This window comes from Lepus europaeus, chromosome 21 (genome assembly GCF_033115175.1).
Source record: "Lepus europaeus isolate LE1 chromosome 21, mLepTim1.pri, whole genome shotgun sequence".
Taxonomy (NCBI): domain Eukaryota; kingdom Metazoa; phylum Chordata; class Mammalia; order Lagomorpha; family Leporidae; genus Lepus; species Lepus europaeus.
In genome coordinates this window covers 362,932-385,686 of record NC_084847.1, presented here as the reverse complement: position 1 = coordinate 385,686, position 22,755 = coordinate 362,932, and the positions used below count along the sequence as shown (strand labels likewise).

At 65.4% G+C, this 22,755-nt stretch overlaps 2 protein-coding genes across 2 annotated transcripts; both read left to right on the top strand.

Annotated features, from left to right (window-relative positions):
- Nucleotides 1–7,823: 7,823 nt before the first annotated feature.
- Nucleotides 7,824–15,768, top strand: PGAP6 (post-GPI attachment to proteins 6). The gene is given in 14 exon segments (XM_062180497.1): nt 7,824–7,941; nt 10,480–10,657; nt 10,735–10,927; nt 11,374–11,501; nt 11,710–11,978; nt 12,066–12,385; nt 12,538–12,628; nt 12,703–12,826; nt 13,000–13,136; nt 13,425–13,603; nt 13,674–13,820; nt 14,547–14,663; nt 14,879–15,104; nt 15,107–15,768. Coding segments are annotated over 14 exon segments (2,295 nt in total). The 3' UTR covers nt 15,175–15,768.
- Nucleotides 15,769–16,042: 274 nt separating this feature from the next.
- MRPL28 (mitochondrial ribosomal protein L28) lies at nt 16,043–19,061 on the top strand. Its single transcript, XM_062179944.1, is given in 8 exon segments — nt 16,043–16,373; nt 16,693–16,773; nt 16,775–16,814; nt 16,817–16,845; nt 17,154–17,184; nt 17,187–17,288; nt 17,373–17,458; nt 18,698–19,061. Coding segments are annotated over 8 exon segments (765 nt in total). The 5' UTR covers nt 16,043–16,085; the 3' UTR covers nt 18,806–19,061.
- Nucleotides 19,062–22,755: the final 3,694 nt, after the last annotated feature.

Sequence of the window (22,755 nt, the reverse complement as noted above, 5' to 3'; positions counted from 1 at the left end):
CGGTTGGGGCACCGGATTCTATCCCGGTTGCCCCTCTTCCAGGCCAGCTCTCTGCTATGGCCCGGGAAGGCAGTGGAGGATGGCCCAAGTGCTTGGGCCCTGCACCCCATGGGAGACCAGGAGAAGCACCTGGCTCGTGGCTTCGGATCAGTGAGATGTGCTGGCCGCAGCAGCCATTGGAGGGTGAACCAACGGCAAAAAGGAAGACCTTTCTCTCTGTCTCTCTCACTATCCACTCTGCCTGTTTAAAAAAAAAAAAAATTAAAGAAAAGGGGCGGGCGCTGTTGCGCATTGGGTTAAAGCCCTGGCCTGGGGCACCAGCATCCCATATGGGCACCGGTTCTAGTCCTAGCTGCTCCTCTTTTGATCTGGCTCTCTGCTGTGGCCTGGGAAAGCAGTAGACGATGGCCCAAGTCCTTGGGCCCCTGCACCCACGTGGAAGACACGGAAGAAGCTCCTGGCTGCTGGCTTCATATGGGTGCAGCTCCGGCCGTTGTGGCCATCTGGGGAGTGAACCAGCAGATGGAACACCTCTCTCTCTGTCTCTACCTCTCTCTGTAACTCTGTCTTTCAAATAAATAAAAATAAATATTTTTTAAAAAGGTAAAGAAAAGACATAGGTGGCCTGTGTTGTGGTGTAACAGGTTAAACCTCCGCCTGCAGTGCCAGCATCCCATGTGGGCACCGGTTCAAGTCCCAGCTGCTCCACTTCTGATCCAGCTCCCTGCTAATGCGCGTGGGAAAGCGACATCCCATGTGGGGTGCTGACTTCGCAGGCAGCGGCTTGGCTCGCCTTGCCACAACGCCGGCCCCTTTAGTGAGGCTTGACCACTGGAAAAACTGAATCTTGCAGGGGTTCACGTTGTCTATTTTTAAGTGTTTAAATGATTATCTTAACTCTAGTTAGGTCTGGCCCATAGCTTTGGTTAAAGCCCTGTTTAAAAGGGTTATTTTTGCAATGCTTTGAGATCTTACTTTGAGCAAATCATTTGAACCTAAGTTCCAAGCTGAATTTTTTTAAAAGATTTTATTCATTTATTTGAGAGCCAGAGTTCCAAACAGAGGGAAAGGGAGACAGAGAGGTCTTCCATCGCTGGTTCATTCCCCAAATGGCCACAACGGCCAGAGCTGGGCCGATCCGAAGCCAGGAGCCAGGAGCTCCTTCCAGGTCTGCCATGCAGGTTCAGGGGCCCAAGAGCTCTGGCCATCTCCCACTGTTTTCCCAGACCACAGCAGAGAGTTGGATCAGAAGTGGAGCAGCCGGGACTCGTAGCGGCGCCCACATGGGAGGCCGGCACGGCAGGTGGAGGCTTAGCCTACTGCACCACAGCGCCGGCCTCCAAACTGAACCTTTTAACTGAGACTTACAGATCCCTGGGCGTTTCTAAGGCCGGGTCTCTGCCTGGAGCGATGAGACCTTTGAGTCGTCTGTTGTGTCAAGTGCACTGTCGGGATAGCAGAGGATGCACTTACGTTGCTGCACTTGTTTAAGGCTGACGTTTCCCCCTCAGGACCAGTCACTGCGGTTCCAGGGGGACCCCCAGGGCCTGTGCCAGACATGGCTTGTCCTGCATGTCCTGCTGGTTGTGCGGCAGGGTGCTGGCAGGGAGGTACGCCCACCGCAGCCCGCCGGCACTGGGACAGGTTGCCAGTCTATCTCCTGTCCTCCTTGCTAGTACCCTCCCCTGCCCTCTCCAGGTAGCTAGCCCAGCCCTTAAGGCACCAAGGGTTAACCACCCGCCACCCCAACCCCAGGGCTGTGGGGAGGAATGTGACCCTCAGGGCGTCCTGGCTGCTGGGACCAGGAGCTCTCGGGCAGCCACACACATTTCTTTCCAGCTGAAGAGAAAGGAAAACAGCAGGGAACTGGCCGCTGGCAGCAGGTGTGGGGAACCGGGGGAGGCTGAGGCCAACTAAACATTGACTACCCAGGCGCTGCCAGGTCCGCCAGGAGGAGACCTGTGCTGTCTGAGCCAGGGTATGCAACGGCTATGACTTCTAGTTAGGCCCAAAAGTCCAGATGGGTGACCTGGTAAGCTCTGGTAAAAGCCGGCTAATTCTGGTTAACCCCACAACCCACGGGCTGCATGTGGTCCAATCCGGAAGCCCAGAGATCCCAAGTGGGGAGGTTGAATGACAGGGACCCCTGCCCGTTTCTCCTCTGTCCTCTTTCAGATGGGACCCCCGGCCTCATGGCCACACAACTCACCACCAGCACACATACTCAGAAACTGGCCGCAGTTTGGCTCTGGACAGAGGCAGCCGGCTCAGCCACAGCTTCTGGGACCAGGTTCTGGAGCTGACCCCTCCCCCTGCCCACGGGAAGAGACAGAGCCGGCTGAGTGTGGGTTACGTGGTGAGCCTGCGTCGAGTCTGCAAACCCAGGGCAAAAGCCAGCTTCCCTCGTGCGTGGGGGACCTCAGGGAGGCCCGCTCTCTCCCCCGGGCGACTCTGGCCGGGCGACTGTCCTGAGATGCAGCCTGCAAAGCTGCCGCCGTCCCAGCCCCAGACCTCGGGCTCCTGGGCGCTGCCTGGCACGGTGTAGATTGGAGGCCTGGGTTACAGCAGACTTCACAGCCAGCTCTGTCCTGCTGTGGGGCAGCAAGTGGACAGGTCCCCGCTTCACGCCTGTACTGAGAACCCCAACACACGGGCAGACAGATGGCCTGGGGCGACTGGCGTGCTGATCTCACCTGGGAGTACAAAGCCCTCCTCCTGGGCACCGACCGAACTCAGGGAAAGACAGCTTCGGAGCAGAACCACGACTGTGGTTTCTAGCTCGGGCCATGCCTGAGAGCAGAAGGAAGCTTCACAATTAGGGATGGGACCAGGCACCACCCCGGCTGGCATCCCAACGCTGTCTCCGTGGTCCCCTGTAACCAAGACCAGGAGGAAGAGGGGCGAGCCAGGCAGAAGCGGCGGTGTTAGTCAAACGGTGCGATCTACAGCCCGACAGCATCCTAGGCGCTGGCCCCAGCCGCCACTGCTGGAAGCCAGCTGGCCCCATGGCCCAACCACGGTGTCAGCTCCACCCCCGCTCTAATGGGATTTGCTGCTCCTACTTCCCTGCCTGCCCCCTGGCAAAAGTCTAAGAGGACCTGTTCCTGAACACATGGCATCTCCATCTCTCCATCTCTCTCTTTTCCTTCTTGGCCCCTTCCCTCTGGTCTGTCAGGTCCCCCATCCATGAACCCTTTGCCTTCACTCGGTGTCTGGTGTGTTCTGTGGGAGCCTGACAGGCGGCAGGCCCAGCTGCTGGTGGTCTGCTCTGTAAAGGACCCAACAAGGCCAGCCCACGCTAAAGCACCTGTTATCTGTGCTGTCATCAGTGTGGGAGCCAGGGCACTGGGCAGGCGGCTGTCGCAGGAGCCAGGCTCCCACACGGCACTGCCCTGAGGGCTGAACGACTTGGGGGTCAGAACGCTGCTCCACACAGGCTGACCGGGGGTCGGGGGTCAGAACGCTGCTCCACACAGGTTGACCGGGGTCAGAACACTGCTCCACACAGGCTGACTGGAACGCCCTCGCTCGTTTTGTCTCTAACAGAACACAAGCCGTCTAGCTCCTGACGGTCGTGGGTCATGCATGTCCCACTGGGTGCTGTGACCAGTCCTCTGGCTGGTGCAGGGCCACACTCACATGCCATAGGACAGACAAGAGAAACACCCAAACACAGCTCTCCACCCATATGCCAGGTGGAAGAAATGCAGAAGTCAGACCGTCACCCATTCGACCCCCGTAAGATTCTGGAAACTTCTCTTCGGGGCGATATTAGGCAGGAAGATGGAAGTCAGCCTCTGTGTGCACCGGGCACAGGGGGGCAGCAGCCCCAGCATCCTGCCCACACCCAGTGACTGTGGGTGGTCCCAACCCTCTCCCTGCCCCCCAAGCAGCCTAGGAGAATCCTGCCTGCCTACTGCCCAGTCTGAGGACACTGGGTATCGGGAGGGCTTTCTCCTGTTCCTCACCTTCGTCCAGAAGAGGGTGGGGGAGAACCGGCGGGATGACCCGGACCCCTGCCCTTAGAAGCCGCGGTCTGAATGCAGACAGCTCGGAGCTTGCAGGTGTTTGCTGCGAAGCCCACCTGGCCTGTCAGCTGTGCTCCCTTCATTCCTCACCTGCCTTCCCCAGGCACTGTCCCTGGGATCCACCAGGAGAGGCGCCCGTCTGTGCCCACAGATGCGCCAGCTCGGCAGACCCAGCTGCCTCCCGCCTCCCACCGGGGACCCTGAGGACCTCTGCCCAGCCTCCCCTCCTGCGTCTCCCGTGCCATCCTCACACCTTGTGCTGCCTATCGCATTTCTGTGTTTCTGCCTTCATTTTCCAAAGGCTGAGACGGCTCCCATTCCTGCCGCGCCGGGAAGGTCTGAGCTCCCAGCCTCTGAGTGGGCCGTGTGCTGCTTTCTGAAAGCTAGCTTTTAAAAAAGTCTATTTCTGTGAAAGGCAGAGAGATGCTTGTCCTCGGGCAAGAAAGAACTGGGATGCGACACAGAGCGGCAGTCAGAGTGCGCCTGGCGGAGCGGGCGCGCCCGGGCGTCTCAGCCTGGCACACAGAGCGGCAGACCTGCCCCCTTCTCCCCGCCCCCGTGGCTAACCACCTGCTGCTTCTGGGATACGGCTAGGTGGAGGGCGTGAAGTTCCTGAAATTCCTCCCCCAGCCTTTCAGCCCCAGGGGTGTGGGGCAGGGAGGACCCCCCTCTGCTGTCCTCTGGAGAGGGCTGCCCCCCTCCGCACACACGTGGTCAACAGTGAGACTTTGGATGAGTCGCTGCTGGCCGGTGCACAGCTGTCTGCATTCCAGCACACAGAATGCCCGTTTTCTTCAGCCCCCTGCAAGGTGTCTAACGATCCCACAAGCCTGGCCTGGGCCAGAACATGATCTCGGATGGAACATTTCCAGGCCTTGGTGCTGACCACCGCGGCCGTCCTGGCACGAGCTGGTCGACTGGGTGGGTGGATGCCGCACGGTGCTCAGCAAAGCCCAGGGGGTGACTGACAGCCTCGCCTCCACGCTGAGAACGGCCAGGGGCCCGGTGTGCCCCTAATCAAAGCACCTTCCTTTCCTTGCCCTTTTTTTCTTATATAATAAAACCCAGCTTCCGGTATTGTGAATCACCTGCGTTTAGTCTGGTGAATGGTAACATTTGCATAAGAAAAACTTCCGGAGGGGGGTGGTGCTGTGGTGTGCTAGGCTGGGTCTCCACCTGTGGCATCCTATTTGGGCGCTGGTTCTAGTCCTGGATGCTCCTCTTCCAATCCGGCTCTGTGCTGTGCCCTGGGAAAGCAGTGGGTGATGGTCCAAGTCTCTGGTCCCTTGCACCCACGTAGGAGACCTGGAGAAAGCTCCTGGCTCCTGGCTTCAGATCGGCATGGCTCCGGCCATTTGGGGAGTGAACCAGTGGGTGGAAGACCTCTCTCTGTTTCTCCTTCTTTCTGTCTGTAACTCTACCTCTCAAATAAATAAATAGAATCTTAAAAGAAAGGAGCCTCCTGAGGGAGGTGAGGGAGGTGATCGGAACGGTGGACTTGGACCAGCTAACAAAGGAGTTTCCACCACCAACGCAGAGCCCCACACCTCGGTGCCCCGGCTTCGCTGGTGGAGCTGGATGGACCCTAGTCAGAGACAGAGCGAGCGAGCAAGCTTCCATCGCTGCAGGTTCCCTCCTCAGCTGCCTGGCCGAAGCCAGGAGCTTCTTCCAGGTCCTCACGTGGGTGATCTGGATTGGAAGTGGAGCAGCCAGAACTCAGTCCAGCACCCACAAGGGACGGCAGCACCTGCTATACCAGGACACCGGTCCCACTGGTCCATTCCAAACCCCCTGCTGACTTGTTGGGGGGAAGAGCACATTTTGGATCAAGAGATCTCTCTTTCCCCTTACCCACACTTGCGGCACGGTGACACTGGGAGCCCCTGTGGTCGGGGGTGAGGAGGGCCCAGCCCAGATTCTGGGGCGTGATCCCCCCAGTCCATTGTCCTCCACCTCCCCTTCTCCGGCCACCAGTGGCTGTGGGCTTGTGAGGTCAGCGCCCCCTCCCCCAGGCAGAGACCCCCCAGGCAGACACCTGGTCCCCTCCCTCAGGGTCAGCCCAGGCAAGCTGCCACTGGCTTGTCCCAGAGGCCTTCTGTGCCTTGTGACACAAGATGGGCCTCCCCCGCCCGTCCCTCTTCAGCCAATAGTACATCCGGGAGACCAGGCCAACAGCTCAGGCACTTCCTGACCTTCCCTTGGGGCATGCGTGGCAGCACGGACAGCCCCTGCTTAGACTGCTCTGTGAGCTGATGACCATTGTCCAGGCGACGGCCGCGCTCCGGGTGCGCATGCGCTCCTGCTAGAGCACGGACTCAGCCATGCTCCTGCTACTGGGGCTCCCGTGTGGCTCCCCAAGAAAAATGAGCGTCTGTGGGCTCACACCCTCGCCATTCCAGTCAGAAGAATGCAAGCAACCCCAGGGCCGGGCATTTGCATGTCTGTAGGAGGGGTGGACGCCAGGCCGGTCCTCTGTGGGAAGCAGAATGCAAGCAACCCAGGGCCGGGCATTTGCGTGTCTGTAGGAGGGGTGGACGCCAGGCCGGTCCTCGGTGGGAAGCCGAGGCAGGCGTTGGTCTCAGCTCTCCTCCTGGCACCGCTAGTTTTGGAGCCCGCATCGAGGTGCAGCGGCTGAAGCCACTCTCACCCCTCAGGAGCACAGGTTCGAGTCCTGGTCGCTCCACTTGGGATTCAGCTCCTTGCTAGAGCACCTGGGGAAGCCGCAGCACAAGCCTGCACCCACATGGGAGACCGGGGTGCAGTCCTGGGCCCCGGCTTCTGCCTGGCCCAGACCCAGTCCTTGGTTTGGGGCCATTTGGGGAGTGCACCAGAGGATGGGGGATCGAACTGCCGTCCTAATAAATCTTCACGAAGAACCTCGCCCCGATCAGGGTCAGTCCTGGCGACCAGCACAGCGGCCCCTGCCCTGCCCCTCACTGGACTATCTCAGACGGTGTTCGCGACGCGGAGAACGTGTCTTCTAACGCATTTCCTGCTCAGCCCCCTTCGAAGGTTCCTGCCAGTCTGGAAGTTTCCTCCGAGCGCGCTTGCGGTTCCTTCCTGAGGAACCCGACCGGAACCCATGGCTCACTGCGGGGCACCGCCGCGTGTCTGCGCACCACATTCCCGGGGAGAAAGGAATTCTTTTAATCTTTCCTTGAAAGTGTTCCTTCCCAGCTCCGGGCGCTGACTGCGTGGTTCTGGGGCCGCCGGCGCCCCGCCCGGCCTCACACTCACAGGTTCGCGCTCCGGGAGGAAGCCCCAGGGGCTCTCAGGTGCCCCGCCGCCTGGCATCCCTGCGCATTGCATCGCGTGCCCGCGAGGCCTCTCCGTCCCGTGACCGCCGCACCCCCCTTGCATCCCGCGTGACTGCCTCGTGCGCTCCCCGCCGGCCCGCGCCACTGCCCCGCGCACCCGCTGTGCCCCGCACGCCCCCTCTCCGTCCCGCGTGACTCTGCCCTGCTCGGTGCGCGCAACCTCCCTTCCACCGCCTCTCGAGCGCCGCGCGGTCCCCACCTCCCCGCCCGCCGCGCGTCCGCCCGCGGCCCCGCACGCCCCGCACGGCCTCCCCGCCCCGCGCCCCGCCCGGCCGGCCGGCTCCCTGCGGGGCGGGGCCGCGCAGGCGGAAGTGCCCGGGGCGCCGGCGACTGGGACCGGCTGGGCCATGGGAGGCCCGGGCAGAGGCTGCGGCGGCGGCGGCGGCGGCGGCCGCACTGGCGGCGGGGGCTGCCCGGGCGGCGGCGGGGGCGGGCAGCCGGGGACGCGGGCCGGGTAGCGCCGGCCGAGCGCTGAGCCATGGGCCGGGCTGGCACCGGGGCCGGGGGCGCGGCGGTGGCGGTGGCGGGCCCGCTGCTGCTGCTGCTGCTGCTCGCTCGGCCCCCGCCTGCTGCCGCCGGCGACAGCAGGACGAGCGGTGAGCGAGCGCGGACCCGCGGGCGCCGGCGAGGGGCGCGGGGCGGGGAGCGGCCGGGGGCGGGGCCGGGATTGTGACTCCCCTGGGGGCGCCTGTGCGCTCACCTGGCGCAGGCGCGGGGCCCGGGTTCCGGTCGCGGGTTGGGGGCGCAGGGCAGCCCCTCGGGGAGCAGCCCGTGTCCCGGTGGTCGGGGTGGAGAGGACGCCCCGCAGCGGGGCTGGGCTGTCCGTGGGCTGCACTTGCTGATGCGTTCGGGTCGGGAACGACCTTGGCACACTTGGGGGCGTCGGGCGTTGCACCTGCTGGGCGGCCCCGTGGGGAGAGTGGCCGGGTGGGGGGATCGCCAGGCCCCTTTCTTGGTGCTGGGGGGCGGAGTGGGAGAGGTGTGGGGGCAACTTGCTGGAATCCCTTTGCCGCCTGCCCAAAGAGCAGCTGGCTGGATCAGAGAGGGTGCCCCCTTCCGGGTTCAGCTTGGGGCAGGTGCTGAGGCGTGGACAACCAGGCCCTGGCACCTGCGGGTGAGGAGTGCCTTCCTCTGGCTGCAGCATCCTTGGACTCCCTGGGGCGCCTTGGACCTGGTGGGCTGGGAGGGCCCACATGCCCCTGGAGCACCAGGATGCCCCGGGACAGTGGGCAGCTCCTTCCCCCTCTGCTGCCTGCCTCCGAGCCCGCGCGGCTCCTCTGAGCCCCGGGTTCTTTCCAGGGCTGTGCCTTATGCTTTCTGAGCTTGGCACAGCTCCAGACCAAAGGTAGATTTCCCTGAGGACCCAACTCCCGATCACGTTGCCCGGCAGGATTCTGCCGGCCTGTTTTCTTCCTCCGTGGGACCAGGCCTGGTGGTGGGTCACTATGGGATGATCAGCGGACACGTGAACCAGGGTGGGACAGGGCAGGAGCCGAGGGCCAGGCAGCTCTGTGGTGCTGCCCCTGCGTCGGGCTGGGCGGGCTCTCCAGCAGGTCCCTGTCCTGCCTGGGTTGTGGTTTCTTTGTGGCTGTTCTTCTTCACCCTTCCCGCCCGACGTCACGAACAGCTTAGACTCCGGAGAAGCAGCATGGGTATCCCTGGACAGGGGGTCTGTCCTCTGGGGCTGAAGCTGTGTGGCCCTGGGAGTTGGGGGCCGGGTCCCAGGGAACCTTGAGCAGGTCTGTGATCTCTGTGTACCTGCTGAGGCTGCAGGGGCCAGCTGGGCTCCAGGTACCCCTCAGGCTGTGCGCCCCAGGGCTAGAGGGGCCCAGGGCCTTGACCCGAGCAGGTGAGGGAGCTGCACACTCCCTGTCCTGCTTTGGCCCCCGGGTGTCCTGCCGAGTGCCCCAGCCTTTTTGTTTTCCTGTCGCTCACAGCCCGAGGGCCTGCAGCAGCTGGGTGAGCGGGAGCTGGTGGTCAGCAGACACCAGGGTAGCCTGGAATGAGTCCGAGGCAGGCCCACCCCGGCCAGCCTGCACACCACGCCCCTCTGGAGCGGCACTGGCCTGGCCATCATGCTGCTGGCTTTCTCCGGGGCCTCCGGGGGACCGCAGCGGTCAGGAGGCTGGCCGGAGAGCCAGCCGCTCACCTTGCTCCCTCACCCCTCTCCCGGGGGCTCTGGGCCAGTGAGGCTCCCCAGGTGGCCGAGCCCTGTTGTGGCCGTGCACATTCCTCCCTGGAGCACCTGGCCACCCATTAACCTTAGAGGGAGAACACACTGTCCTCCTCAGCCATGTGAGAACGCTAGGACCGGAAAGAGGAAGAGAAAGCCAGGCTCATTCAGGGCGCAGGACCTGCGCTGGCCTGGGGTTGGGCTGGGAGTCCGAGAGCTGCTACAGGGATGGGGTCCGGGGAGCCCCGGTCTGGGGGCTGCTGGGCGTCTGTGTGCTGTGGGCCTCTGCCTGCTCCCTGCGCCCCAGGCCAGGGCTTCACCCCCAGGGCAAGTTTGCTGACCGTACCTTCACTGCAGGCCAGGGGGTCCCCTCCTCTCATCAGGGTATTCTGGGAAAAGGGGAACTTGGACTGGGTCCAGCTGTGTTGTCCCAGGTTGTCCCAGGCCTGAGCGGGCCTCCAGCCTCCGTGCTTGTCCCGGAGGACTGCCTGCACGACCACCATGCCAGGCTGCGAGAGGCTCAGAGGAAGCCGGGGGAAGGAGTGTCCTGGTGTCCAGAGAGGTCTGGCTCCCCTGACTGCCTGTGTGTTGGGCCGCAGGCAGGGTCCATCCAGGGGATGGAGCCGATGGCTGCTGTGCGGGAGGAGGGGCTGCTTGTCCTCGGGGGTGGGGGCTCTTCCAAGGTTGGGGCAGTCGGGAGGCATCCAGTGTGTCGTTCTGTGGTGTGAGAAGGCCAGGCACCTGGCAGGAAGGCAAGTGGAGGACCGGCCGCCTGGGGGGACCCCTGCCCAGCCCAGGGGGGCCTCCAGGGGCAGGAGGGTGGCAGTGACCCAGTGGGGTGCCAGCCCTCCCCCTGTGGAGGCCTCTGAGTGCAGCTGCGTGAGGAGGGGCCTCGTGCCCGTGCTGCGCCCCCGGGGGGGGGGGGGGACCAGCGGCTGGCTGACGGGCCGTCTCCCCACAGAGGCCGGGCTGGTATCCGAGCACTTCTCACAGGCCCCGCAGAAGCTATCCGCCTACAGCTGGTATGGCAGCGCCAGGCTGTTCCGCTTCCACGTGCCCCCAGACACCGTGCTGCTGCGCTGGCTGCTGCAGGCGTCCCGGGACAGCGGCCACACGTGCACCGAGCTGGAAATCACCGTGTAGGTGTCAGCCCTGCCAGCGCCAGCGCCTGGCCCGGCGGCCCTGCAGCTCACCGCCGCCCGCGCTCTCCCGGCAGGCACTTCCGCTACGGCGCCCCTCCTGTCATTGACCCGCTGGGCACCAGCTTCCCGGAGGACACGGCAGTGCTGCCGTCCTATCACATCAGGATGCTGCTGGGCAACACCTCCGTCAACATCTCCCACCCTGCGCCTGGGGACTGGTTCGTGGCTGCCCACTTGCCCCCGTCTTCCCAAAAGATCGAGGTGCAGGTGAGGGGCTGCCTTCCAGAGATCGGGGTGCCTGGGTGCCCGGGCGCCTGGGCCCTGCCATCCATTGCTTTGGGGCTTGGCCATCCCACTCTGGATCCTGCTCTGCCCCCACCTGTGCCTGGGGTCTCTGACCCCCCATATACCCACACCTGTTCCCTCCAGGGCCCTGCCCCAACCTGTGCCTGGGGTCCCTGACCCCCCCATCCTCCCACACCTGTGCCTGGGGTCCCTGACTCCCCCATACCCTCACACCTGTTCCCTCCCAGGGCCCTGCCCCCACTGTGCCTGGGTCCCTGACCCCCCCATCCTCCCACACCTGTTCCCTCCCAGGGCCCTGCCCCCACCTTGCCTGGGTCCCTGACCCCCCCATCCCCCCACACCTGTTCCCCCCAGGGCCCTGCCCCCACCTTGCCTGGGTCCCTGACCCCCCCACCTGTTCCCCCCAGGGTTTTGTTCCCACCTGTGCCTACGTCTTCCAGCCTGACATGCTGATCACGCGGGTGATTGAGGTCTCCATCGTGGAGCCTGACGTGCCCCTTCTGCAGACCCTCCTCTCCCACCCCAGCTACCTCAAGTGAGTGGGGGCCCTGATGGCGGAGGGGGGGGGGGTGTGCCTGGTCTGCCCGTGGCCCCAGCCCTTCTCTCCGGTGGAGTGGTGGTTCCTCTGTCTCCCCCATGCAGGTGAGAAGGCCAAGCTCTCGGCCCTGAGGTCATGCTCAGCCCCTCGGACCCCCACCGTGAGTGGAAGGGGCCCAGAGCCTGAGCCCACGCCCTCGCTGCAGGGTCTTCGTCCCCGAGTACACCCGGGAGCTTCAGCTGGAGCTGCAAGGCTGTGCGTCCAACAGGAGCCAGGGCTGCCCTGTGCGCCTCACGGTCGGCTCCGTCACCTTACCTGGCAGCTTCCAGAAGGTGCTCACGTGCACCGGTACCACCCCATCCTGCCGCCTGCTGCTGCCCTCACCGCCCTGGGACCAGTGGCTGCAAGTGATGGCCGAGAGCCTGGCGGGCCCCCATGTGTCGGTGGTCTTCCGTGCCGTGGCTGCCCTCACAGGTGGGCCGCCTGGAAGGGGAGGGAGGCGCTGGGCGCACCCTGGATGCCCGGGCCTCCCTGCGCTGAGCCGCTTTGTCCCTGTGACAGCCTGCAGGCCCTGGAGCGTGAGCTCCCAGCACCTGATGGAGAGCAGCCTGACCCAGAGCTCTAACACCACGGCTGGCCCACTGCCCCCTGGCTCCGGCCACCCAGACCTGGCCCGGGTCAGCGGGGTGGCCGGCGACCCCTTCTGCCTCACGAGCTACCCAGTCCTGCGGGAGGACGTGGACGTGATATCTGTGCGTTTCCAGCCCCTGGGCAGGGTCCTGGTGCTGGTGCGTTCGGCCGCACCCTCCCTCATGCAGCTGCGCCTCAACACAGGCATGGACAGTGGGGGCTCCCTCACCATCTCCCTGAAGGCCAACGAGGTACCCGGGCCAGGGCGTCTGTGAGGGTGTGGGCCCCTGGGCCTTCCCCCAGGGCTGGGCCCGCGCACATGGGCCTGCAGGTGGAAGGGCCCTGGGCTGCGGGCTGCCCCCCCACGAGGGCCGGGCTCAGCCTGTCCCGCCTCCCCTTGCAGACCAACATTGCCAGTGGATCCTTGGTGGCGGCCTGCGTAAACATGGCCTCGCCCTTCCTCGGCTTCAACACTTCCTCCAGCTGCACTACAGGTAGGGTGGGCGGAGCAGGTCGGGTGTGCGGCCGGCCCCTCTGAACGCCTCTGACGGCCCTTCCGACCCCCCAGCCTTCTTCCAGGGCTATGCCTTGTCGCTGAACACCTCATCACTCACTGCGAACCTCATCGTTCCCTACCCAGAGACTGGCACCTGGTACCTCTCCCTGCAGCTCCTGTGCCCTGGGAGTCCCGAGTAAGGAAACTGGCCGCCTGGTGGGGGTGACCCAGCAGCCTGCCGGCGGCCGCCATAACAAAGGAGCCCCCATCTCCATCGGTGGCCCCTGCGGGGGGCTACTGGGGCTGGGGGGCTCGGTGCTGGGTGCGTGCAGCCCTGCAGCCAGCCTTCGCGGGGTCCCTTCCTCGCAGGGACTGTGAGCAAGCCGTGGTCCCTGTGGAGACCACGCTGCACCTGGTGCCCTGCTGGAACGACTGTGGACCCTATGGCCAGTGTCTCCTGCTCCGCAGATACGGCTACCTGTATGCCGGCTGCAGCTGCAAGGCAGGTGAGGGTGGGGCCCCACGTGCCTCCTCCACGTCCCCCATTGCCCACTCAGGCACCCCCACCGTGAGGGCCCCAGACCGTGGCCTCGGCGGCTCCTGCCTGCCTACACCCCCTCACACGTGCCCCACGACTGCCCACCCCCTGCTGCCCAGCAAGCTCCTGGGTGAGGAGGGGGCTTGGGTGCAGGGCCCTGGGGGAGGGCTGGGCCCTCAGCTGCCTGTCCGCCCGGCCGTCCCCGGCCTGGCCTCCGTGGCCCGCCCTCAGCCGCGTGGCCTTGTGTGGCCCCCAGGCTGGCGCGGGTGGAGCTGCAGCGACAACAGCACCGCCCAGACGGTGGCCCAGCAGAGGGTGGCCGCGCTGCTGCTCACGCTCAGCAACCTCATGTTCCTGGCGCCCATCACGGTGTCGGTGCACCGCGCCTTCCTGGTGGAGGCCTCTGTCTACTCCTACACCATGTTCTTCTCCACGGTAGGCCTGGCCGCTCCCGCGGGGCCCCGGGGCGGGAGGGCAGGGCCACGCTCACCGTCCCACCCCGCAGTTCTACCATGCCTGCGACCAGCCGGGGGAGGCCGTGCTGTGTATCCTCAGCTATGACACACTGCAGTACTGTGACTTCCTGGGCTCCGGGGTGTCCACCTGGGTCACCATCCTGTGCATGGCCCGGCTGAAGACGATCCTGAAATACGTGAGTGACCTCTGAGGCGGGCCTGGGCTGGGCGGGTGGTGGGGGTGCGGCCGCACAGAGGGAGGGCAGGACGGAGGTGGGGCCTGGGGCCACTGCCCCTGGGAACCTTGAGTCTCCTGTGATGGATCGTGTCCCCCCCCCCCCCGAAAGAAGCCATGGGCAGCTGGGAAGGGGTGGTGGGTGGGGTCAGGTGAGGCCCCTCAGTCCTTCTCCCTGGGCCCTGTCAGAGAGGGGCCTACATCCCAGGCGGGGCCTCCCTGCTGCCCCAGACCTGCTGCTGGGATCCCTGGTGGACACAAGTCTGGTGCCTGTGAGCTGTGTCCCCTGTCCGTGCTGGGCCTGGGAACTGCAGGCCCGGTGCTGCTCCGAGGAGGCACCCTTGGAGCCCCAGGGGCAGGGGTGGGGGGCAGTGCAGCAGCAGACGGCATGTTGTGAGTGGGGGCTTCTGGCAGAGACGCAGGGAGGCATCTGGTGAGGCTGCCCTAGTGCAAGACCCCCAAAACCAGGGGTCTGGGAGCTGTCACGTGTGGCTGTCCACTCTGTGTCCTAGCTTAGGGAGGAGCAGCCCCTGCTAGCCCCCAGAGGCACCAGTGACCCCAAAGCTGCAGCCGCAGGAGTGGGCGCTTCCATCCCAGCCGTCGGGGACACCGGGGCACCTCAGCTCTGCTCTCACTGGGGCTTGCGCCATCCCCCGTGACCCCACAGTGGTCCCTGTGTCTTGCCCAGGTCCTGTTTCTACTGGGCACACTGGTCATCGCCATGTCCTTGCAGCTGGACCGCAGGGGCATCTGGAACATGATGGGGCCCTGCCTCTTTGCCTTTGTGATCATGGCCTCCGTGTGGGTAAGTACCCAGGGCGGGAGGCGCTGCCCAGCCCTCGTCCTGGCCGTGCCCCTAGTCCCGCTGCAACAGCCTGGGCGAGGGCCTGGCACGAAGGCCTGGGTGGGTCTGAGGACCGGTGACCTCTGCCCCGGAGCCTCGCCCAGGCAGCCGCCCAGACCCGGCGTCCCCTGTGGCCCCTGGCCCTGCGCCAACACTCCCATGGCCGTCTCCCCCAGGTGTACCGCTGTGGGCACCGGCACCAATGCTACCCCACCTCGTGGCAGCGCTGGGTCTTCTACCTGCTGCCGGGCATCTCCATGGCCTCTGTGGGCATCGCCATCTACATGTCGATGATGACCAGCGACAACTATTACTACACTCACAGCATCTGGCACGTCCTGCTGGCCGGGAGCGCGGCGCTGCTGCTGCCGCCCCGCGACCGGCACGCAGAGCCCTGGGCCTGCGCCAGAAGCTGCCCTGCCACTACCAGATCTGCCGGAGCGACCGGGACGAGCTGTACGCGGTCACGTGATGGCCAGGGGCCCGCCCCGCCCTTGTAGACTGGCTGCACCCGAATAAACCTGCCCAGCACCTTTGCTCCCTGCGGGCTGGTCTTGCTCTGCAGTGGCCCGGAGGGGGGTCCTGTGCTCTGCTGGCCTGCGGGTGCTTAGGAATGTGGACTCCCCATTGCCCTACGCCCTGTGAAGTTGTGACGTGAGACCCAGGGGTCCGAGCAGGCCTGAGCCTGGCACCGAAGCTGGCACAGCGCAGCCTGAATTCCAGCCTGCCTGTGGGGGGGACCCCCAAGGCCCCCGGGGCCCCGCGCTGTGTCCTCTTGAGTGGGTCCCTGGTGCTGAGGGGCTCAAGAGACCTGGCCCCGGCTCCCTGCAGCGGTGCCCTGCCCCCCCCAAGGCGAGAGTAAGGGGCGGCTCGGGGTTTCCTTTGCAGGGTGTCTTCCCCAAGCCCAGCCACCCTGCACTTGGCCACCCAAGCATTTTCTGGGCTCGTGCGTGGGAAACGTGAATGTGACGTTTTGGGGTAAAAGATTCTAAGACATTGAGATATATTTTTATGTAGAGCTGATTTCGCTATGATTGGTGAATTTAATATTCTACAGTGATTTTTCAAGCCAAATTTCACGTGTTTTCTGCGCCTCTTACCTGGCGGTGGGGGGGGGCGGGGCGGGGCGGGCAGGAGAGCCAGCCCACCCTCCCGGCCGCGGCACTTTGCCGACGGTGCCTTGGGCCGCTGCTGTCTCCGCCGGGTATTTTTTCACGGTTCCCAAGGACGGGAAGGGGGTGGGGCGAGAGGCAGACGGACGGGCGTCGCAGCCAGTCAGCGGCGGGAGCGGGTCCCGGCGGGCCGGCGCGGGTTCCGGTTCCGGTTCCGGTCCGGCGGGCCGCCGGGCGCAGCGCTCCGAGTGGCGGGGCGGGGGTCGCCGCGATGCCCCTGCACAAGTTCCCGGTGGGCTTGTGGAGGCGGCTCCGGCTGCGGGAGGGCGTCTGCGCCCGGCTGCCCGCGCACTACCTGCGCTCCCTGGAGGAGGCGCGGCCGCCCGCGCCCGTGCACTACCGGCCCTGCGGCGCCAAGTTCAAGATCAACCCCAGGAGCGGGCAGCGGGAGCGCGTGGAGGACGTCCCGGTCCCCGTGCACTTCCCGCCGGAGTCGCAGCGGGGGCTGTGGGGCGGCGAGGGCTGGATCCTGGGCTACAGATACGTGGGCGACGACAAGGTGGGTGAGCGCCCGGCCGGCTGCGGGGGCCCTGCCGCGCGAGGGTGGAGGGCAGAGGCCGGCGGCCGGCCTGGCTCCCTCGGCGCGGTCCGGGAGGCCGGGAGACCCTCGGCGCCAGGCCGCCGGCCCCGGCCGAGGCTGCGGCCCGAGGCCTCCTGCGCCGCGGCTCCCCTTGCCGGGGGCCCCCGGGTCCCTTGAGCCAGGCGACCCGCGCCGCGTCTGAGACCCGCATCCCTGGGGCTGGGGGAGCGCTGCGCCCTGGGCCTCGGTCCATGCCGCGAGGAAGGTGCCGTGGGGACAAACTGCTTGCCCGCCCCAGCTCTCCAAGAGGGTGAGGAAGGTGTGGAAGCCCCAGCTGTTTCAGCGTGAGCTCTACAGCGAGATCCTGGACAAGACGTTCCACCGTGACGGTGACCATGCGGACTCTGGATCTCATAGACGAGCCTACGGGTTCGACTTTTACATCCTGAAGGCAAGTGGAGGCCGTCAGGGCGCAGCGGGGCAGGCTGGTGTCCTGGGCTGAGGGTCCCTGGGAAGATGCCGAGTGGAGCCACGCCCCTAGCTGGGCAGCGCAGGTGCGGGGCGGGGGCTGTTGCTGTGAGTGGCTGGTTTGCCAGTGGGGCCTGAGTGAGCAGGTCGGCCCCCTTCCTTCTCCGGGCTCTGCCTCTGTCCTGACCCCACTGCCAGGCCCTGCCTGGGGTCCCCGGTTGCTGGAAAGGAGTGGGTGGGTGGGGCCAAGCTCTGCCGTCCACCCTCGGTTCCATGTCAGCCTTCTGCCAGTCCCCAAAGGAGGACCTGTGCTCCAAGTTTGGATGGACCTGAAGCGAGCCATGCTGCTGAGACTCGCCCGGCAGGACCCCCAGCTGCACCCAGACGACCCCCAGCGCCGGGCGGCCATCTACGACAAGTACAAGTGCGCTCCCCACCCCGGTGCACCTGCTCCCTGCAGTCCCTGGCTGTGCCCGGCCCTTACCGTGCCCCGTGCCTCTGCCTGCCCAGGAGTTTGCCATCCCAGAGGCCGAGCCGAGTGGGTCGGCCTGACGCTGCAGGAGGCTGTGGAGAAGCAGCGGCTGCTGGAAGAGAAGGTGGGTGCCGGCCACTAGACGCTGTGGAGGGCGGGGGCAGCAAGGCGCTGCTCCTGCACGCACAGCCTCCTCCCCATGAGGTCCCCACCCTCTCCTGCCCTGAGCGTCCTTCGTCTGTATCTTCCCTAGGAGGAGGCAGCTTGTGGCGGCCGACAGAGCCTCCGTGGCAGGCCTGGCTGCCCCTGTGTGGCCCTGGAGGGTTGGGGGCTAGAGAGTGTGGCCCTGGAACCAGGGCCTCGTGCCTTGACTGCCCTTGCTGCTCAGACACCCCCGCTCAATGTGGCACTGCCCCCCCCCAGGGCCGCTCACTGCGGCACTGCCCCCCCAGGGCCCCCTCACTGCGGCACTGCCCCCCCAGGGCCCCTCACTGCGGCACTGTCCCCCCCGAGATCCCGCTCACTGCGACACTGTCCCCCTCAGGCCCCTCACTGTCTTCACCACTGTCCCCCCCCCGGACCCTCACTGTCTTTGCTGTCCCCCCCCCAGGCCCCTCACTGTCTTCCTCGATCCCCCCCAGACCCTCACTGTCTTCACTGTCCCCCCCCAGGACCCTCACTGTCTTCACTGTCCCCCCCAGGACCCTCACTGTCTTCATTGTCCCCCCAGGCCCCTCACTGTCTTCACTGTCCCCCCCCAGACCCCTCACTGTCTTCACTGTCCCCCCCCAGGACCCTCACTGTCTTCATTGTCCCCCCAGGCCCCTCACTGTCTTCACTGTCCCCCCCCAGACCCCTCACTGTCTCACTGTCCCCCCCCAGGACCCTCACTGTCTTCATTGTCCCCCCAGGCCCTCACTGTCTTCACTGTCCCCCCCAGGACCCTCACTGTCTTCATTGTCCCCCAGGCCCCTCACTGTCTTCACTGTCCCCCCCCAGGACCCTCACTATCTTCATTCTCCCCCCCCCAGGCCCCTCACTGTCTTCACTGTCCCCCCAAGCCCCTCACTGTCTTCACTCTCCCCCCCCCAGGCCCCTCATTGGCTTCGCTGTCCCCCCCAGGCCCCTCACTGTCTTCACTGTCCCCCCGAGGCCCCTCACTGTCTTCACTGTCCCCCCAGGCCCCTCACTGTCTTCACTCTCCCCCCCCAGCCCTCACTGTCTTCACTGTCTCCCCCAGGACCCTCACTCTCTTCGCTGTCCCCCCCCCAGGACCCTCACTGTCTTCACTGTCCCCCCAGGACCCTCACTGTCTTCACTCTCCCCCACCAGGACCCTCACTGTCTTCACTGTCCCCACCCAGGACCCAGTTCCGCTGTTCAAGGTCTACGTGGAGGAGCTGGTTCGGCAGCTGCAGCAGCAGGTGCTGGCGGAGCCCGTGGTGATGCGGAAGAGAGCCAGCAGCAAGTGACCCTCTTGGGCCGACCACCAGGCTCAGCAGTCTTGACCAGCCGTGTGTGCTGCGGGCTCAGAGCTGGGGTGACCGTGAGGGCCCCCTGTGGACAGTGGGAGCCCCTGGTCCTCAGGTGTGGCCACTCAGCCCCAGGCCGGTGCCTTTGTCTTAAGAGGTTCGGCGCCCGGCGGAGCCTTGCCCAGGCAGGGCCCCGTGGTCTGGGCAGCACCTGCCGGGCTTGTGGGGCTGGGGACGAGTAAAGTGTGAGCCGGGCCGTGTGTGTGCTTCTTTGCTTGGGGGACTGGGGTTGGTCAAGGTCCTGGCCTTGTCACCTGCTGCCCAGCGGCTGGGGTGGGCCCCTCAGTGGAGACCTCGGTTTCATTGTGTTTTCTTTCCTCTGGGAGAGGGTCCGGCACAGTCGAAGTTTCCTCTGGGGTGCATCGGGGAGGTGCTGGTCCCTCCCAGTTCTGGCTTCAAGGGGGCTGGTAACGGCCCGAGGGCACTGCTGGTGGCTACGGCCTGGCTTCGCGGGGGCTGGTAACGGCCGAGGGCACTGCTGGTGGCAGCCTCCAGATGGACTGGGAGGCTACGGCCTGGCTTCGCGGGGGCTGGTAACGGCCCGAGGGCACTGCTGGTGGCTACGGCCTGGCTTCGCGGGGGCTGGTAACGGCCGAGGGCACTGCTGGTGGCTACGGCCTGGCTTCGCGGGGGCTGGTAACGGCCCGAGGGCACTGCTGGTGGCTACGGCCTGGCTTCGCGGGGGCTGGAACGGCCGAGGGCACTGCTGGTGGCTACGGCCTGGCTTCGCGGGGGCTGGTAACGGCCGAGGGCACTGCTGGTGGCTACGGCCTGGCTTCGCGGGGGCTGGTAACGGCCCGAGGGCACTGCTGGTGGCTATGGCCTGGCTTCGCGGGGGCTGGTAACGGCCGAGGGCACTGCTGGTGGCTACGGCCTGGCTTCGCGGGGGCTGGTAACGGCCCGAGGGCACTGCTGGTGGCTACGGCCTGGCTTCGCGGGGGCTGGTAACGGCCGAGGGCACTGCTGGTGGCTACGGCCTGGCTTCGCGGGGGCTGGTAACGGCCGAGGGCACTGCTGGTGGCTACGGCCTGGCTTCGCGGGGGCTGGTAACGGCCCGAGGGCACTGCTGGTGGCTACGGCCTGGCTTCGCAGGGGCTGGTAACGGCCGAGGGCACTGCTGGTGGCTACGGCCTGGCTTCGCGGGGGCTGGTAACGGCCCGAGGGCACTGCTGGTGGCTACGGCCTGGCTTCGCAGGGGCTGGTAACGGCCGAGGGCACTGCTGGTGGCTACGGCCTGGCTTCGCGGGGGCTGGTAACGGCCGAGGGCACTGCTGGTGGCAGCCTCCAGATGGGCTGGGAGGCTACGGCCTGGCTTCGCGGGGGCTGGTAACGGGCCGAGGGCACTGCTGGTGGCTACGGCCTGGCTTCGTGGGGGCTGGTAACGGCCCGAGGGCACTGCTGGTGGCTACGGCCTGGCTTCGCGGGGGGCTGGTAACGGCCCGAGGGCACTGCTGGTGGCTATGGCCTGGCTTCGCGGGGGCTGGTAACGGGCCGAGGGCACTGCTGGTGGCTACGGCCTGGCTTCGCGGGGGCTGGTAACGGCCGAGGGCACTGCTGGTGGCAGCCTCCAGATGGGCTGGGAGGCTACGGCCTGGCTTCGCGGGGGCTGGTAACGGCCCGAGGGCACTGCTGGTGGCTACGGCCTGGCTTCGCAGGGGCTGGTAACGGCCCGAGGGCACTGCTGGTGGCTACGGCCTGGCTTCGCGGGGGCTGGTAACGGCCCGAGGGCACTGCTGGTGGCTATGGCCTGGCTTCGCGGGGGCTGGTAACGGCCGAGGGCACTGCTGGTGGCAGCCTCCAGATAGACTGGGAGGCTACGGCCTGGCTTCGCGGGGGCTGGTAACGGCCCGAGGGCACTGCTGGTGGCAGCCCGAGTGGAGGCTGCAGCCCTCCAGCCTCAGTGTCTTCCCCACAACGGCCCCATGGTGGCCTGCTGGAGGGGGCCAACTGCCCCCGGGCCCTCGCTGCCTGAAGTATGGGGAGTCCTCACCTTCTCCCTGCACCTGACATGAGCGCTGTGCTCCCGGAGGCCCACTGAGGTCTCAGGGAGAAGAGGGAGGTTCCCCAGCCACAGGTAGAGCAGGTGTGCCACATGCTGTGTCCATCCTGGCTCCCTCCTTTCCAGCCCTCAACCTGCACTGGGTTCCCCTGGGGTACCTGGGACATCGCCAGCTCACCCAAGGCTCCTGGGCTAGCACGGAGGGAGGTGTCCAGGTCATGGCCTGCACTGGCCTTTGGAGTTGTGTGTGTGGGTCTGAGGGTTGCAGGACAGGGCCCAGACCGGCTGCTGGGCTGCTGACCAGAGCAGCCGAATGTGGTCTTAGCAGGTCCTGAAACCGGGGGCCAGTCTCTACACCAGGAGGGCTGAGGTGGCCTCTGGGAGTGGCCTTGAACCCCTAAAGCAGCCGTTATCTGATGGGATTTATTATTATTACTTTTAATTTTTAGAAAAGTTAGAGAAGGAGAGACAAAAGAGCTTTCCATCCTCTAGTTCACTCCCGAAATGGCTACAGCGGCCTGAGGTAGGCAGAGCCAGGAGCCAGGAACTTCACCAAGCACTTCGGCTGTCCTCCGCTGCTTTGCCAGGCCATTAGCAGGGAGCTGGATCAGAAGTGGAAGGGAGCCGGCGCCGCAGCTTAGTAGGCTAATCCTCCGCCTTGCGGCGCCGGCACACCAGGTTCTAGTCCCGGTCGGGGCACCGATCCTGTCCTGGTTGCCCCTTTTCCAGGCCAGCTCTCTGCTGTGGCCAGGGAGTGCAGTGGAGGATGGCCCAAGTTCTTGGGCCCTGCACCCCATGGGAGACCAGGAGAAGCACCTGGCTCCTGCCATCGGATCAGCGCGGTGCGCTGGCCGCAGCGCGCCTACCGCGGCGGCCATTGGAGGGTGAACCAATGGCAAAAAGGAAGACCTTTCTCTCTGTCTCTCTCTCTCTCTCTCTGTCTACTCTGCCTGTCAAAAAAAAAAAAAAAAAGAAGTGGAAGGGGGCCAGTGCAAGCTGCTAGCTGCAGTGCCGGCATCCCCTATGGGCACCGGTTCTAGTCCCGGCTGCTCCACTTCCAATCCAGCTCTCTGCTGTGGCCTGGAAAAGCAGTGGAAGATGGCCCAAGTCCTTGAGTCCCTGCACGCTGTAGGAGACCCGGAAGAATCTCCTGGTTCCTGGCTTCAGATCAGCACAGCTCCGACTATTGCAGCCATCTGGGGAGTGATCCAGTGGATGGAAGACCTCTTTCTCTGCCTCTCCTTTGTGTAACTGATTTTCAAATAAATCTTAAAAAAAAAAAAAAATGGGAGCAGCTGGGATATAGGGGTTGCTGCTGTGTCCCAATGCTGGCCTCTAGGTCAGTTTCATCAAACTTGATTCAGGAAAGGTTAGGATCCCCAGACAGTGCCAAAGTCCCCCCTCCCCGCAAGTAAAACGGTGACCGACCCAGGTCTGGGCCAGGCCCCAGCAGGCCGGTTCACCAATACCGTTCTGCCGTCAGGGTAGAGCCTGCACCTGCTCAGACAATCCACAAGCACGCAGAGCCGTGCACACATGTTCACACTCCTGCGCTGTGAGCTGTGGGAGGTGGTCTGGGTAGCAGTCCTGTCCAGGTGCCTGCCCTCCAGGTCTCGCCCCTCGCAGGCCCTGGCCGGGCCCAGCCGCCTTCCTCCTCATTTCTGTACCCGGTGACGCCTGCCAGCTCCTCGCTGTGTCCGTGCCTTTGTGAATGCCGGTGCGGGGAGTGGGGGCTCTGCCGACCGCGGTCAAGGCTGCCCCACGCTGGCTCACAATGTAGGTGATGGTGGACCTCACTGCGGCCGTGCAGTGGGGCCAGTGGAGGCCCAGGAAGGGCAGGGGGAACCCTGTCTCTCCACGTGGAGGGGACAGCCAAGGCTAGAGAGGGCAG